Below are 15,076 nucleotides of genomic sequence, written 5' to 3'. Positions count from 1 at the left end.
TTTATGAACAGACGCCCGAGATACTCGAATGTAACTGGTCCTTTAAGTGCGTATCCATCTACTTGGGGTGCGTTTTAACAACAAAGCAGCTTTTTACTGGGCCTCTGGGGGCTTGTGGATGGATGGATGACTTTTTGACTGCAGCAGCCATCCTTTCTCCCGCGTCATTCGTCCATCCTTTTTCCGGCGTACAGTCAGGAGCAGACAAACAATTATGTTAATCAAAAATGATGGCAAAATGGGACCCTGCAGCATCAGTACTGAGAGCAGACACATTATACGCCTATCCTTGCCGAATGATGTTTTCTGTCCCAGGCCATTATTTTTTGGTACGACCCCTGCTACGCCAGAGAACGTTCCCGTTTCGCGCTGTCTCTAATTGCGCCTCAACGGGAGCAGCCTGGTCACCTTTACACTCCTGAAATACAGTCTCCCATTTATGATTTCATTCATTTTTCAGACACCACCTCTGTGACAGCCTTCACAAGTCTCCGCCCAGGGGTTCAAGGCTGACATGGCAAGAATTCTTCTGATCCCTCTCTCCGTCATTAGCAACACTCTTTATCCCTCAATATTTCCTATTTCCTTCTAGGTCGGTGGAGAAGAAGTACGCCAAAGGTTCGGCCTTACCAGCGTGAAAATTTCACAACAAAATCAATTTAATCAAAGTAAATCTCAAGACGTTGACGTTTGAGATCCATTTCACAGCTACGTGGGCGAGCGAAGCCATTAGCACTGAATGAATTAAGTTCCACGTCTGTTATGGATATTTTACCAAGTGACAAACATGGATTAACCAGCACAGTTAGAAACAAAGTGTAACACAAAAGGCTGCTTCACTGTACTGCTCGGAGAAAAGTAGGGGGAGCTCAGGAGGTTTGTGCGGGACGTTTGGCGCACAAATGACCAAAAATGACCAAATCAGCATGCCAAGCTGTTTCCCCACTGTGAACAATCAGCAGAAAGTAAGTATGTAGATTAAACTATAACAGTGAATATAAATGAGAATATTTTCACACTCATTCCAAAGACACTTCGGTTCGCTATCTGACTCCATCTATTCTTCCGTTTCCTCACTTATTCCCGTCGAGGTTACGGAGTCACGTCTGCCAATTCGCTGCCGTGCACGTGAAATGAACCAACAAATCACGCCGGCAGGACAGATGGTTATCATCAAAATCACATCAGAGAAAGGTTTGATGAACAGATTAAAGGAGCACTGTGTATTTCCGGGTGTGAAATTTCGAACAGAAGAAAAAGATCTTCATCGGCTGACGTTTTTTTTACACCTTAAGAAACTATTAAGAACTCTCTTTGTTTTCGTGGCTGTATAAACAAACTCCTTTGTTTGTACGTGGCGGACCCTGCCACCTTTCTAGCTTCCAACTGTTTCCTTGGACCTTATTTTCCTCTGAGAACAGCTTGTTTAGTCAGTTGTGGAGAAGACAAATATTTCCGAGTTTCTATTATTACCTCATTAATATTCTAGGTCAATAGTAGAACATGCACATTCCTGACAGGATCCAGAACTTACCAGGTCTGCTCGGCTGGCGGGCTGGGCCAGTCCAGGCGACACATGTGACCGACAGTCGCGTTGTTCTTGGGGAAAGACCTGAGGACGCTGAACACCGGGTAGGGCACCATGATGAGCAACGACACTAACCAGGTGGCGGCGATGACACGGTAGGCGTGGGATCGGGTCTGCCACGAACGGGACTTCAGCGGGTTGCAGATGGCGCTGTATCTCTCGATGGCGATGGCCACAAGGCTGAAGGTGGAGATGCTGACAGAGATCCCTGCAGGAGAGAAAAGACAGTAAGTCAGTCCATCCACACCTCCGCCAAGATATATTGCCTAATGATCAGATTGTAATGAAATTTGGTATTAACATTCATGGTCCCCTGTGGATGATAACAAATATTTTTGGCGATCACCTCGAAAGCCATCACTGAGCAACTTTCTACTCGTGCACAATAAATGCGACGGACAGATTTACTCTAAATGTACTGGTTACATTTATGCTCCCCAGAGGATGAACCACTTCCATTTCAGTGCCCCTGACTTGATGGAAATACATAAATCATGAGCTGCTAAATACTCCATTATTTTCACCAGTGAGTCACTAAGTTTTATGAGGCTTTTTTTTTCTATCTTTGATCAAGAATGCGGTCCTTCAATTTGAGGGAATGACTCACTGATTTGACATTCAAGACCTCATTACGCCCCTGCTACACTCGGATTCAGATGTATTGTTCTCCAAATGTCTGCTCTCAGGTTTCTACTCTCTGCTCTTGGGTTTTTTTGTGCATTAACCCTGTCAAAATTCTCCAACCGATAGAACGCTAGGTCCAAAAGTATGGGCGCTGGAATTTACCATACTAACTGTCCTCTTAGCTGTCAAAGAGTTGCGCTCTGATATTGAAAAACCAAGCTCTTGAACAAACGAACAAAATATGTCCTTTATCCTCTGTCGGGTGCTGGGCAGGTAGTGTACAGTGGGTTTTTTAAAGTATTTCTCTCTGAAACAGCTACCTGTTGAGGCTGAAAACCATGCTGGATGAGCCGTAAGTACATTAATGGTACCAAACAGGAGAGCTGTGTGCCATAAAAAAACAAAAGAATCGGCTGAAAGACACTAAAAAGCTCCGTAGATCTGATCTGATAGGAGAAGCACAGATGGGAAATAATTCTCTGTAGTTTTGTCACTACATGCAACATCTTCACATTCAACTAGTCAAGTGCCATATTGTAATTCTGATTATGAAGTAGGAAAGCACACAATTCATCTCACAAAACAGCGCCTTTAAATGAGTCACTGCGACTGCTTAAGGTTGTGATGACACAACTAGACGTCACCGCCTTCAGCCAAACCCCAATTCCAAAAACTGGGCGTTCAGACAGAGGGTGAACAGCAGTGCAGCAGATAAAGACAGTATGAAGAAAAATAATGTGTTTTTGGACATTAAAGCATGCACACATTTTATGGTAGATGCCCGAAATAAAGTCTGGACCTAAAGATGAATGTTGTATGGGACTTTTATTGTGAAAATATTTATTATATCTGCAAACAAAGTAACAAAATATGAAACCCTCATGTTTTTCATTCATTTCCAAGTGCTTCATGAGAAAAACATGACTTCATCCAGCCACTGATTTGCAAGGTAGCTAATGAGCTGATGAATCAGTCTGATCAAACTCCATTAACGACATATACAGTAACATGTTTGCTTTCGAGTCCTTTTTTTAATCAGTGCCAGTTCCTCTGTTATTATCCAAGGACACAAGGGGTTTAACACAAGTTGAATTTCTATCCAAAGCCAAGTTGTATTTGCATGTATGAATATGCATGATCTTCAGAGCGGGAGTATTTTCTAGTTAGAGCAAAGCTTGTGTTCCAAGCGTGAGCTGGGGTGAGACAAATAGCATTAATAAACCCATACCTGCGTATCATAAGCACCCCCCAAGGAATAAATCCACCACACTGATCCGCTGTCGCTACGAGGAGCAACAACCTCCACACTGTCTCGCTGTGACATGTTAATCCCAATCCATTGTTCCTTCATGATGGAAGAACATACCCTGTCTAAACCATAGCTTTGCATTATCATTCAAGGGAGGAAGTCATTATGCATAGTCCTGCGAGCACGGTGCAATTCAATCTGCAGGAGACATGCTAGCCATTTAAACGGTGGATGGCTCTTTACCTCGGCTGAGAGCAATTGATCCTCTCCGGGACCGGCCTTTGGCAACGCCACTGATAAAGACCCTTGTTCTTCTGTAATAAGCTTTATTTGGTGTGTATTGTCGAGTGCAAAATTTTAAAAAACTTCAATGTGTGGATTGCAACCCGGAGAAAATGAAGATCTGTGCAGCTATTTCCTGTGGGATTTGATTTGTCAGTCTGATAAAAAGCTAGAGAACGGCTCTATCTTGCCCCCTTTGCGAACAGAACAAAGGAGCTGACTTGTCGGGAGGCTCGAGAACAAAGAGAACATTATAGTCAGAAAAAGTCGTTTGAATGCTTTTTTATGCTCCGTGAGCAGTCAGTCAGACTGTGCTGTGCATTATTAAATGCATTTTCAGCTCTTGGCGAGGAGGGTAATTTTTTTTTTTTGATTGCTGCCTCACTGACATCAAACCAGACAGGATACTACATCAAAACAAGCCAGTGTGCCACTGATGCACTCAGGTGGAAGACAGATAGTTAGATGTTGTAACTCCTGGTTTCCAGGTTCATTGATGAAGCCGTCAACCTGAGCTTATCGGCTGAGCACGGGGGTTTCGAACAATAAGGTACGCCTCCCCATGGGGGGGGTGACATCTCTTTCATCTCATGCCTAAGATACTGCATGAGATGAAAGAGACATGTACATGTCAGGAAAATAACAACAGGAAGGTAGTTACTGTATTTTTTTTTTGGCCCACTTTTCAATGTCGGCATCAAATGTGCATCAAAAGACATCTTGTCAGAGTCATAACTCAGTCTGCACACACAGATGTGGTACTGTCACTTACCATCCAAAATTAACATCATTAAATCCTCAAAGAAAACAAATCGAGGAACAACAGATGGTCCTTTTAATTCCAGAGCTTGCCTAAGGATCGCTCAATTTTAACTTTTCATCGATATCAAAGTTGCTTGACCCTCCATGAGTTGATTCAAACAAGTGCTGTTGGTAGCTAATTTGGCATTCTTTACTTAAATCAAGTCGTACCTCAAAAGAGTGGGTGCTTCTGTCGAATAGACCTCTGACACTGACTCACTGACACACTGGACTTTGTGTCCTTATCTGGATGTTGGGATGTGAGATTCTGATCGCATGGCCCTACATTGATCATGTCATTACAATACAATGTTCAGCTGGGAAAACTTGGGTCTTGGCATTGTCATGTGGATGCTACTACCACCCAAGCACCCTTAAAGAACAAGTTCATCCCTTCAGGGCAACGGTACTCCCCTATGGTAGTAACCCCCGAACACAGAAGCATAATGTGCCCTGACACACTACATAAACTGCTCACGAATGGCCCAAGGCACGTGACAAAGAGCTCTAAGCCTTAACCTGGCCTCAAAAATACCCGAATCACCTACCCCTGCCAACAACGCCCTTCTGCCAGACAACTCAGAACACCCTCAGAGGTCCTGTGTCCATTCCATGACAAGTCAGAGCCAAGGCTGACTCATGGTCGGGCCTCCATGGATACCAACAGTGTCAGACAAACAGCTCGAAGCATTAACCTGGTCTCAAAAGTACACAAGACACCGTCACAGGCCTCCACTATTACCTACAGTGTCAGACTTAGAAAAAAAAACCCTGAACAGAGACAGAACTAGTGTTGTAATTTCTGTTTTTGCCAGATCCTGATTGACTGCTGACCACCATACACTTGTGGCCTAGCATAAGGAGGTGGGTGGCACAGCAACACATGCACCGGCACTGTTAAGAGTACAGACAATAAGTCTCTCACTCCCACCCATCTCATTCAAGTGCTAAGCACAGACACAGAGAAAGACCAAATCACACACGGGGGGCTTCTCTTCTGTTGACGCTTGAAGGCGGTCATGCCCAGCCACAGCGCTGGCTTGCAGTGATTGCGAGACTGAGAGGTAGGAATTTAGGTCTTTTTCTCTGTTCTCTCCAGCACGGCAAGGACCAAGAATAAGGGAAACAATAAAAGTACAGAGCAGAAGACGAAAAAAAAAGAAGCATTATTTTTATAGCACCTTTGAAAAGTGTCTTAAAAAATAAACAGACACACAGAGGGATTAAAAGATAGAAGGCGAGAGCGGTTAAAACAACTTTCCAAAAGAAACACCGTCCAAAGCCTTTGTGCAGAGCTTACCTCGAAATAAATGTGCTGTCTTTCAGAGAGTGAGATAAGAACATCTACCATATTCTCATGCACGTACAGAAATTATGGAGCCACAGCCACGAGACAGTTAGCTTAGCATAAAGACCGGGAACAGGGAGGAAACAGCCAGTGTGGCTCTGACCGAAGGGAACAAAATCTGCCTACCAGCGCCTCAAAAAGACACTAATCAACACACCAAATAATCAAAATCCAATTAACATATAAAAATGTCAAAGTATTCCTTTCAGAAGTCATTTAACAGCTGATTTCTGAAGCCTGAAATGAGGGAGCCCTTTAGAGACGCGGCGTGTTTTAGAAACAGGGATGAAGGAATGGCACAATCATCTTCACCATCGACCGGCATAAAAACTGCATGAGCAGTCTGGCTATAATGCCTTCAAGACGGGACAAACCACTATGAGGAAGTTTCAGCTCATTATAGTTGACTTAACATATTCATGTGCAATTTTTCGCAGCGTGGATGCGTGGGGAGGAGAAGCCAAGCCTGCAGAGCCCCATTAGAGGGTGTAGCCTGGGTGAAATAGAGCCCCGGCTTTAAACCCTGCGCTTATAAAGGCAGATTGCTGGGTGCACGTGCAGGTGATGTATCGCACTGATGACTCCGGCGATTTGAATTGACGACACGGTTGTATTTTCGAGATGTGCTTCTTGTCTGAGGGATCCGATTCTTGTCCAGAGGCACCGGGCGAAAAATTCATCAAACCCCTCAACACTTCAGTCCAGCTCCACTTGACCATCTGTTTTATTGCTGTCAGGGGACGCAAATACTGATTTCCAATCAGCACTGCTGCTGGACCCATTTGTCAGGACTCGGAAAGTGAGCAATGAAACAAAACCAGAAATCGTGGTGAGGCACAATAAACTCTAAGGGACACTGCAGCAACTGTATAGATCATACCCTCCTCATGCATTAATAGTGTATGTGATTCGAGACGACACAGCTGATGCTTCTATAAAAGCAGATTTTTCAATACCCATTTTCTACAGTATCCACACACCAGCCGCGTTCTCTCGCTCTTTCTTCTCTCAAGCACATCAGTTTTTCTGGACAGCGGCCCTCCGGACCTGCGGCAAGCACTCACAGAATCAATCATATCAGAACCAGAGAGTATATTTCTTTGAGAGCAGGGCAAAGAACGCCACCGAGGGCTTTTCTTGATTGAAAAGATGTTTTTGCTCCGCAGGTTGAAGGGCTCTTCTACTGCTGATCTCACTGATTTAAGTAAGGCCCTGTACCTATTATGTACCGCAGTGGGGACGCAGGTGGACGGAAGGCATACAGACGCCAGGACTCGGTTTGCATCCTACTTTTTGTGGTTATGTTTAGGAAGTTTCAGTTTATTCAGTCATGAAAACAAAGAGAGTTTATTTAGTTTGTTTACGGATAAAAAAAAAAGCTTAATCTTCTGATTAAAATGTCCTCCAAAAAACTACGTATTGCACCTTTAACTGTAGTCACTACCGGTGGATAATGGGTTGCAAAGATTGGCCTTTTTTGGCGGAAGCCAGAAAAAAAAAGATGTCAGTAAACATTTTGCTGATTCCCTTAAAAACACGATTATCTGTTGGAAAATAGTTGTGTATGAATGTCATTTCCAGAAGGCAGGGCTGTGCTGTTGTTGCTACATTTTCCTGGCTTGTGTAAGAGAGAAAAAATTACAGTGGACGTCCTTCATCACACGCACGTCTCATGTGTCTCAGTTATCGCCTCGCAGTTCATTTTCAGACTGCAGCGCATGTAGATGCTTCGCTCCCTGACACTCAGAACATGAGCGGCTAATGTTCAAGGAGAGGTGATTCCAGGCAAGGTGCTGCCAAGCTAATTGCCGGCCGACTAACCAGCTAAATGCCCACACACTTCCCTCTGCGCCGTATCTCCTCTTCTCAGGCTGAAAAAAAGAAAAGAAGAAGAAGCTCTAATCCTTTTTCTCGTTCATTAAAACCCGAGTCGGGAGAACGCTCACAGCGCAGACGGCTCGATAACTGGCTTTTGCGCGAATCAGGGAAGTTGGGAGTCCCTCAGCGCACCTCAACCTGGGAGAGAAGATTTACATTCCTCACCTAATTCTCTCTGTGTTCGGCTGAATGTTGCCCTAAAGGAGCCGAAAAGGCGTTCAAACTTCACAAAAGGAATAAATGTGTTACAGGTGGCGTCGCAGCCCGTTCTGGGGAAGTCGCTCTAGGCTTTGAAAACCTAAAATGTAATCCATTATGCAAACTGCAACTCGGGGGGGGAGCTGACAGGCTGAGATGGTAATTACATCATATGACCGGCAACAACAACATAAACATGGATGCATAAGCGTGATTTAAGACTGCTCACACACACACGCACAGATTGTTAAGACATAGATCTCATAACTGCCGGCGAAACGGTACAGCAGCGATGATTCAAATGATTATCGAGCTATAGATGGATGGATGCGCGGATGAACGGCTGAATAGAAGGATGGATGGCGTATTATATTCCTAATGGGCGCGTGCTAACAGATGAGTTTGGCAAAGAGTGCCTGAGTTTGCCGAGCAGGTCCGCCGCACGATCAATGGGTCAAGATGGTCACAGTGATCATTTAGTAATGATTGGCTTTGGCTGACGGAGGAGGTTCGCTCATGGGAGGCTCCGATCTGACACTCGGGGGAGGTTGGATTGAGGTTTGTCGATGAACGATTAGATTATATTTTGCTTCAGATCATTCAGTTTGATCATTTTCATGTCAGGAAGTACAATGATTTTGTGTTCCCTCGCTGAGCCGCACCAGTTGTCTTCTTAATCACTGTACTTACCGTTGGAGCGATGGTCCAGGTACAGATGTGTGACATTTGGAAGTCATATGCTCACTACACACAATTCTTACTATACTCGAGCAATCAGAGTTATTCAAAGGTAAAAATACCAATGTTACAACAATCGGCAGAATAAATGCTGGCAGATCGGTTAAAACTTAGTTTTTTTTTTATGTTGCAACTTTGTGTCTTTGGGTTCAGTATTCCATTTCTCTGTTGTCACAACGCTGTGTTTATAGACTGGTTAGGGTAAGGCACAAAAAAAAAACACTGGGTTAGGGTTAGGAAAACATCACGGTTTGGGTTTTGGTCGCCACCACTGTCCCGAGCTACAATGCAAAAATATCCAGTGGGGTAACTTTCAAATGCCAAAAATAAGGAAATAAACATGTGATCTGAATGTGATATGACACGTTTTGACTATATGACCATATATGGTTCATACAGCCTATGACATGTATGACTGTGAAATGTGCAATCAATATCAGCAGAAACGTTCATTTCTAACATTTTATCCTGACGACAGTAGCGGACTCACAACGTTTGAAGGGGAAAAATGTCACACCATCGCCTCACTGGCTGACTTAATGTAGCTTTAAGAACAAAAACCCTTCCATTTCGTTCACCTACCTCAATTTCTTAATCTTATGTTTTATCTTGTCAGGCTGTCCCCTCTCTGGCTGCCGGCTGGCCAACATTATAACACTCCTGATCTCAATTTCTTGATGGCTGGCTGCACTCTCATTGTCATCAGTCTCTAGTTCGTCTGGACAAGGTTGTTCGCTAATGAAATAGGCAATGAATCAACTTGCTCAACTCCCAGACAATGTGCTAAATCCTTAAGAGCATTTGATGAGGAAACAATCCATTAAATCAAGCTGCTAGCATGTCAAAGTCACCTGAATAAAGTCTTGCTCAACGACGAAATCAATCCACCAAGGTGATTCCAGTGAGTTTTGTTAGGGAAAAAAAGCCGAATCCACAAAAGACAAGGCAGGCGATATAAGCAGGAACCCGAGAGCACAAATGTTGGAAAAGACAATGGTAAAAAGAGGACCAGGCAAATGATGCGAAGATAGACAGAGGGGGAAAGGGACACAGACTTAAATACACAACGTGGGGAAGACTAATAAAAGACAGGTGAAACTAATAGCGCAGTAAAAAAGGCAGGAAAAAAGACAAAGACAGGAAGTGGAGACATGAACGAATTGAGGGACATTTCACAGAATTTTTCTGAATATATATCTGGTCATTTCTCGGTGCGGTTCTTGTAAAGGCACGGTCACACCAGCAATTTAAAACGATGAGCGGTGGCAAAATCAGTCAATTCTAATTCCTGTAGGCTTCCTATTAATGCAATTAGCTTAAAAGAGGCAAAACGTAAGATTGTTTTGTCTAAAACATTCACAAATAAGTTAGTTAAGTCCGTAATAAGTAAAATAATCAACAGAAGGGGAAGAAATGTTTATTTTGGTTATGTTATGTAATTTGGGGATTTTGATATTTACTGAAATTAGCATGCTAACCAGCTAGCCCTGGCACATCCATTCTCATAAAACCACATCTCGTGCTCCATGCCTCTCCTGTCCGCGCCCAAACCTGCCTTGCTTTAGCTGTCTGCAGTGTCCTGAATGAGGCTGCTGTTGACTGCTAGCTGTATGGCTAACTGAGCTAACAAGCTAACTTACATATTGCACCTTTAAATTAACTCTGACAGTGGGGTTAGGGTTAGCCCCGACCTTTGAGGGGAATGGAGAGTCCAAAACGGAGGAAGCTATTGATAGCTCATATCATCCACTATAATTTGACTTGCCTGCTAACTGACAGATACTCAGATACTCAATACAACTCTCTAATCATTGTTTAAAATAATTTTAATTCAAACCTACACTAATGAAATCCTTTGCATTTACCGTGTTGGGAAGTAACCAACCCATCTATCACATTTGCTGTGGAGTAAATCCTCTTCATTATTCACAGTCAGCAGCATGTCTGGGGTTAAGTGATTCATCATTCATTATCAGTTACACCGCGCAGCAGCCTCTACCTTGACTAAACTGACATGACATAAGACAAAGCAGTCACTCAAAGTTTGAAGACAAAGTTGGAGGCAGCTGCTGCTCCTTATCACAGCTCAGGGAGCCCAGTAATTGAAAAGGCGATTCAGCGACCCTGTTCTCACAGAGGCTGCATCGCACTTCTGAGACAATAATAGGATTGTGGACCTCACTATTCAATAGCTTTCTCTCAACCATTCCAAGCTCAAAGTCAAGCAAAGACGCTGAAGTATACTGCAGCAGAACTGGATTTCTCTCCGTGCCTCGGTGTGACTCAGGGCCTCACGTGGCACCTTGACTCCGGTCTGATAGGAGCCAGCTCATCGCTAAGTCACACTCCTGAAGACGTGTGACTGTTCGAGCCCTTTCACCGCGATAGTTGCTTTCTGACAGGCGAGATGAAGGCCGGAGAAAAGCCTCTCAGAGAAGACAGGCTCTTTATAGATATGGAGCAATTTTCAGGCAGGAATCTTGCTTACTTTTATTCTTACTTCTTAAACCGGAGCACATTTTCTGAACGGCTGTCAGCTCCAACAAAGGGCCACATTACTGTCGATGTTAGAAGAATGTGTCTGTTTCATGCGGCACCAATTTGCATTTCAATTCAGACATTAAATGAAGAAGAAATAACTGCTTGCAAAAGTGTCTTTTGGTATTTTTCTCCCAAATTCAACATTCAAATCAGGTGACACTGGTTATTAAACCACAGTAATGACCTGTGACTGTTTCCTATTTTTACCTTAACTTCTAGGCAATACTAAGCACAACTTAACTGAATCCAATTATGCCCCGACCGGGCCACATCCACCACAGATATCATTTAAAAGATGATTTTTGGCACGAAGGTACTTCGATTCAAACAGCAAGCCCAGCTCTGTCCGCTGGTATCAAAATTCAAAATGGCTGACTTCCTCTATAGGTGTAGGTCAAGACCACATGACCTTTTTTGTACTGAATTTCATACGAGGAGGTGAAAGTCGTCCCCGGGCTGCATTAAAGGGAGCGTTGGCGAGCCATTTTGCTGCTCCTATGGCTGAAACCCATGAAATACATACATTTCCACTGCGACATCATTTTGGGCAAAATTTCATATGTTTTCCGGCGTGTTCAACTCCTCACAAATGTGATTCTTTTGAAGGAAAAATGATAATAATAGCTGCTTTCCAATCGATTCCAATAGGGCCATCCATGCTCGGGTCCCTATTAGGTGCATTTTCTTTCCCAGGAGTGAGTAGTTGGGCTCAGCAAAGCGTAGTTTTGTTAGAAGTTGGAGGTATAAGCTACGGTACTCATGGCTTTAATAATCAGTAGAAGAAGTAGGGGTTGTGAACCAGAAACAAAACCAGCTGTTTGCGAATCACAACTAAACCTGGCACATTATGGGAATGTCGGGGAAGACACCGATAGCTGAAACTTCTTCCTCTTCTTCTTCTTCCTCTTCTTCTTCTTCTTCTTCTTCTTCTTCTTTTGGAGCAGACACAGCTGATCATCAGGGCAGACAGGCGTTTCCACAACTCTCATTCTATAAAATGCTAAGACCGCCTCAAGCAAGTGTAAAAAACCTTTTTACACAGTTGAGGAAGTCGGATTTTGCTGTTCAAATCAACCTTCCGTGTTGTGACACTTAAAAATGCCCAAAAAGTACTTGATACCATGATGGAAACATGGCTACTGTGTATTTATATTTTAAAAAACGCACACACCTCCGCGGCAGATGTCGACCTACACACCATAATCTCACTTCGAGGGTAGACAGGAAGTTAAAAGACAACATACCTGTGCATGAAATAAATGTTTGATGACAGAGGTTATCTTTAAATGCAGACTACACCAGTGTCAAAGGTGTTCTGCAGCACTAACGGTTTGAAATGAAACGATTCATCCTCACCCATGAAGTAGGAGACGGTCTTGCACATGGCGCCTCCGAAGATGAAGTCCTCCAGGATGTTGGGGATGAGGGTGAAGGGCATGCAGAAGACGGCCATCATGAGGTCGCTGACCGCCAGCGACAGCAGGAAGGAGTTGGTGACGGTCCGCATGCGCTTGTTCAGGATCAGGACCACGATGATCAGCAGGTTGCCGAAGACGCTGAGCAGGAAGATGAGCGAGTAGAGCAGGATGCGCAGCGACAGAGACATCTCTAGCAGAGAGAGCGAGAGAGAGGGAGGAAATCATTTATAAGATCTGTTTCTGCAAAGTTCTGCTGATCAATTAAAGGAAGGAAACACATCTGCGAAAGTGGATTACTTTGAATTAATGGGACCTACTGAGTGAAAGCCTGTCTTCTTAAACAGAAAATATTAACTTCCCTCGTCAGAACCGCTCAGTGTGCTCATGTGGGCGCTTCTTCTTGGGGTCGTGAGGAACAACCAAATGTTTCATGTCACTGGGAGCAGCAATAAACAAAGAAGAAGAAGCGGAGGAACAGATACAAGCGGCAGGAGAGGAAGATGCACCGCAGTGAATTAACTGGCTGGTTGGCAGGAGACTTCCAGAGGATTTACAAAACAAAAAACGACTTTGAAATGTGAAACCACGCAATCATTCGAGCAAGCTACACATTGAATAACTCGAGAAATAACAAAATAAGAGGGGAAAAAAACATGGATACGCGAAGAGAACCGACTGTAACAGCTCGTTCACCTGGGAAATAAGACTCCAGGCACATTAACGACACCGGAGTGTGTTACAAGACAGAATAACTTCTCGTAATCAACATTTGGAATTGCACTAGTGTCGATATGTTCCCGCTCGCCCTGCAAGCAAAAAGATAATTGAAGTTATAATATTGACGGGAAAAAAAAAGAGAAGAAGACGAACACAGACCGGTTCTTATTATTTGCACCATTAACATTTTCCATCAGTCAGTGTCTGTGCTGTCGTTTAGGTTTGCCCTCTTGGAATGATTGAAATACAAATCATAGAAACAGAGGGTGGCCGGCCGTAGGGTGGCCGGCCGTGGCGTGGCGTGGCCCTCAGGGGTCAGAGGGTGATACACTGTCGGCATGAAGGGATTACTGAACGGGTTAAGAGGCACTGACACTGGGCTCCTGGTCCAGATAACCAGAAAGAGATGCTAAACAACCACTTAGAGGAGCAAAAATTACTGAAAAGATACATAATACAACTTCACAGAGAACTAGAATACTCACAGAGAGACACAAAACTACCTCAGAGACATAAAATTAAGTAAAACAACCACAATGAGATGCAAAATCACTACAAAAACTATACAAAACAACGTCAGAGAGCCACAAAACGTCCACAAAGAGATGAAAAACAACTAAGAGGAGAAGAAAAATGACTCTAAATAGACATGATATGATGTTAAAAAGAAGCAAAACACCACAATCACATGCAAAATGATAATTAAAGACACAAAACGACTACAATCCAGTCTTGTCGTCTCACTCTTAATTTAGGAGGGATGGAGGAACTTTTAAACATTGTGTTCAGGGTCCATTGTCTCATTATCTGTCAATGCCGGAGGACTATGTGGAATTATAAATAGCAGCTATCTGCTTATATCGTTCAATACTGTAATAATTTATGTTGCCTTGTTGGCATTCAGCTATTACACTAAGCCATAAACAATGTAATGTGCAGTTTATTACTGGCAAGAACCAGGCCTTTAATTCAAGATCTAACAGGATCCCCACCACACTGAGTCCCTATAGGCGTATGAAAAAATTCATATTTACAAAAGACAAATGAAAACTAAGAATGAAACAGTCTTCTAAATTAAGTGTGCTTCCTATGTTTCCCCCTCTCGCAGCGCTGCCACACAGCTGAGCATCAGGGAGAGCCGGACGGTCCAGCCGCAGGGTTTTTGGGATGCTCTCTTCACTCACACCGGCCTGTCACAGCGAGTCTGTCCGAGAGAGGGACTATCTGACAGGACAAGGTCGGGGCAGGCCATGTGCTGCGCTGACTGAGTCCTCTGATTAAAGACAGCGACACGGGAACAAGTCCAAAGGTCCACAGCCAAGCCCGCGGACACATCACCTTGAAGGCACGCACATACTCCCCATGTGGAGAGGAACCAGGACACAAACAGAGCTGTAGGTTCAGGTAGGTAATGTTTATATGTGGGCTTTAAAGTGGGCTTTGTGGGCCACGTTGAGTCAATGTGATTTAATTTTCATAATTTAATTCTGTCCTCCCACACAGATGGATGACTAAATCGCAACACCTTCGAAATAAAAAGCATATCTGAAATGATAATAATTGAGTACACAGTACAAGTACAAGCCTGTACATGCTCCTCTTTGTGTTCATTAGTACAAAACAATGTTAGAATATAGAACCCAAAGATCGTTATCTAATCTATATTTTGATATAATCATGTCATCTAGAATTGG

The 15,076-nt window shown here is 43.6% G+C and overlaps 1 protein-coding gene across 1 annotated transcript in view; it reads right to left on the bottom strand.

The window, feature by feature from the left end:
- The window catches only part of cckbra (cholecystokinin B receptor a), a 46,994-nt gene that overhangs the window by 18,328 nt on the left and 13,590 nt on the right, over positions 1 to 15,076 (bottom strand). The window contains exons 2-3 of the mRNA XM_030409720.1: positions 12,604 to 12,855; positions 1,535 to 1,796 (exon numbers count right to left, since the gene is read on the bottom strand). Of these exons, the coding sequence (XP_030265580.1) occupies positions 1,535 to 1,796; positions 12,604 to 12,855 (514 nt within the window). The remainder of the gene's footprint in view (positions 1 to 1,534; positions 1,797 to 12,603; positions 12,856 to 15,076) is intronic.

The sequence above is a fragment of the Sparus aurata genome, chromosome 24, assembly GCF_900880675.1.
Source record: "Sparus aurata chromosome 24, fSpaAur1.1, whole genome shotgun sequence".
In the NCBI taxonomy this organism is placed as follows: domain Eukaryota; kingdom Metazoa; phylum Chordata; class Actinopteri; order Spariformes; family Sparidae; genus Sparus; species Sparus aurata.
The sequence above is the reverse complement of the archived record's forward strand: the minus strand, read 5'-3'. Positions and strand labels throughout refer to the sequence as shown.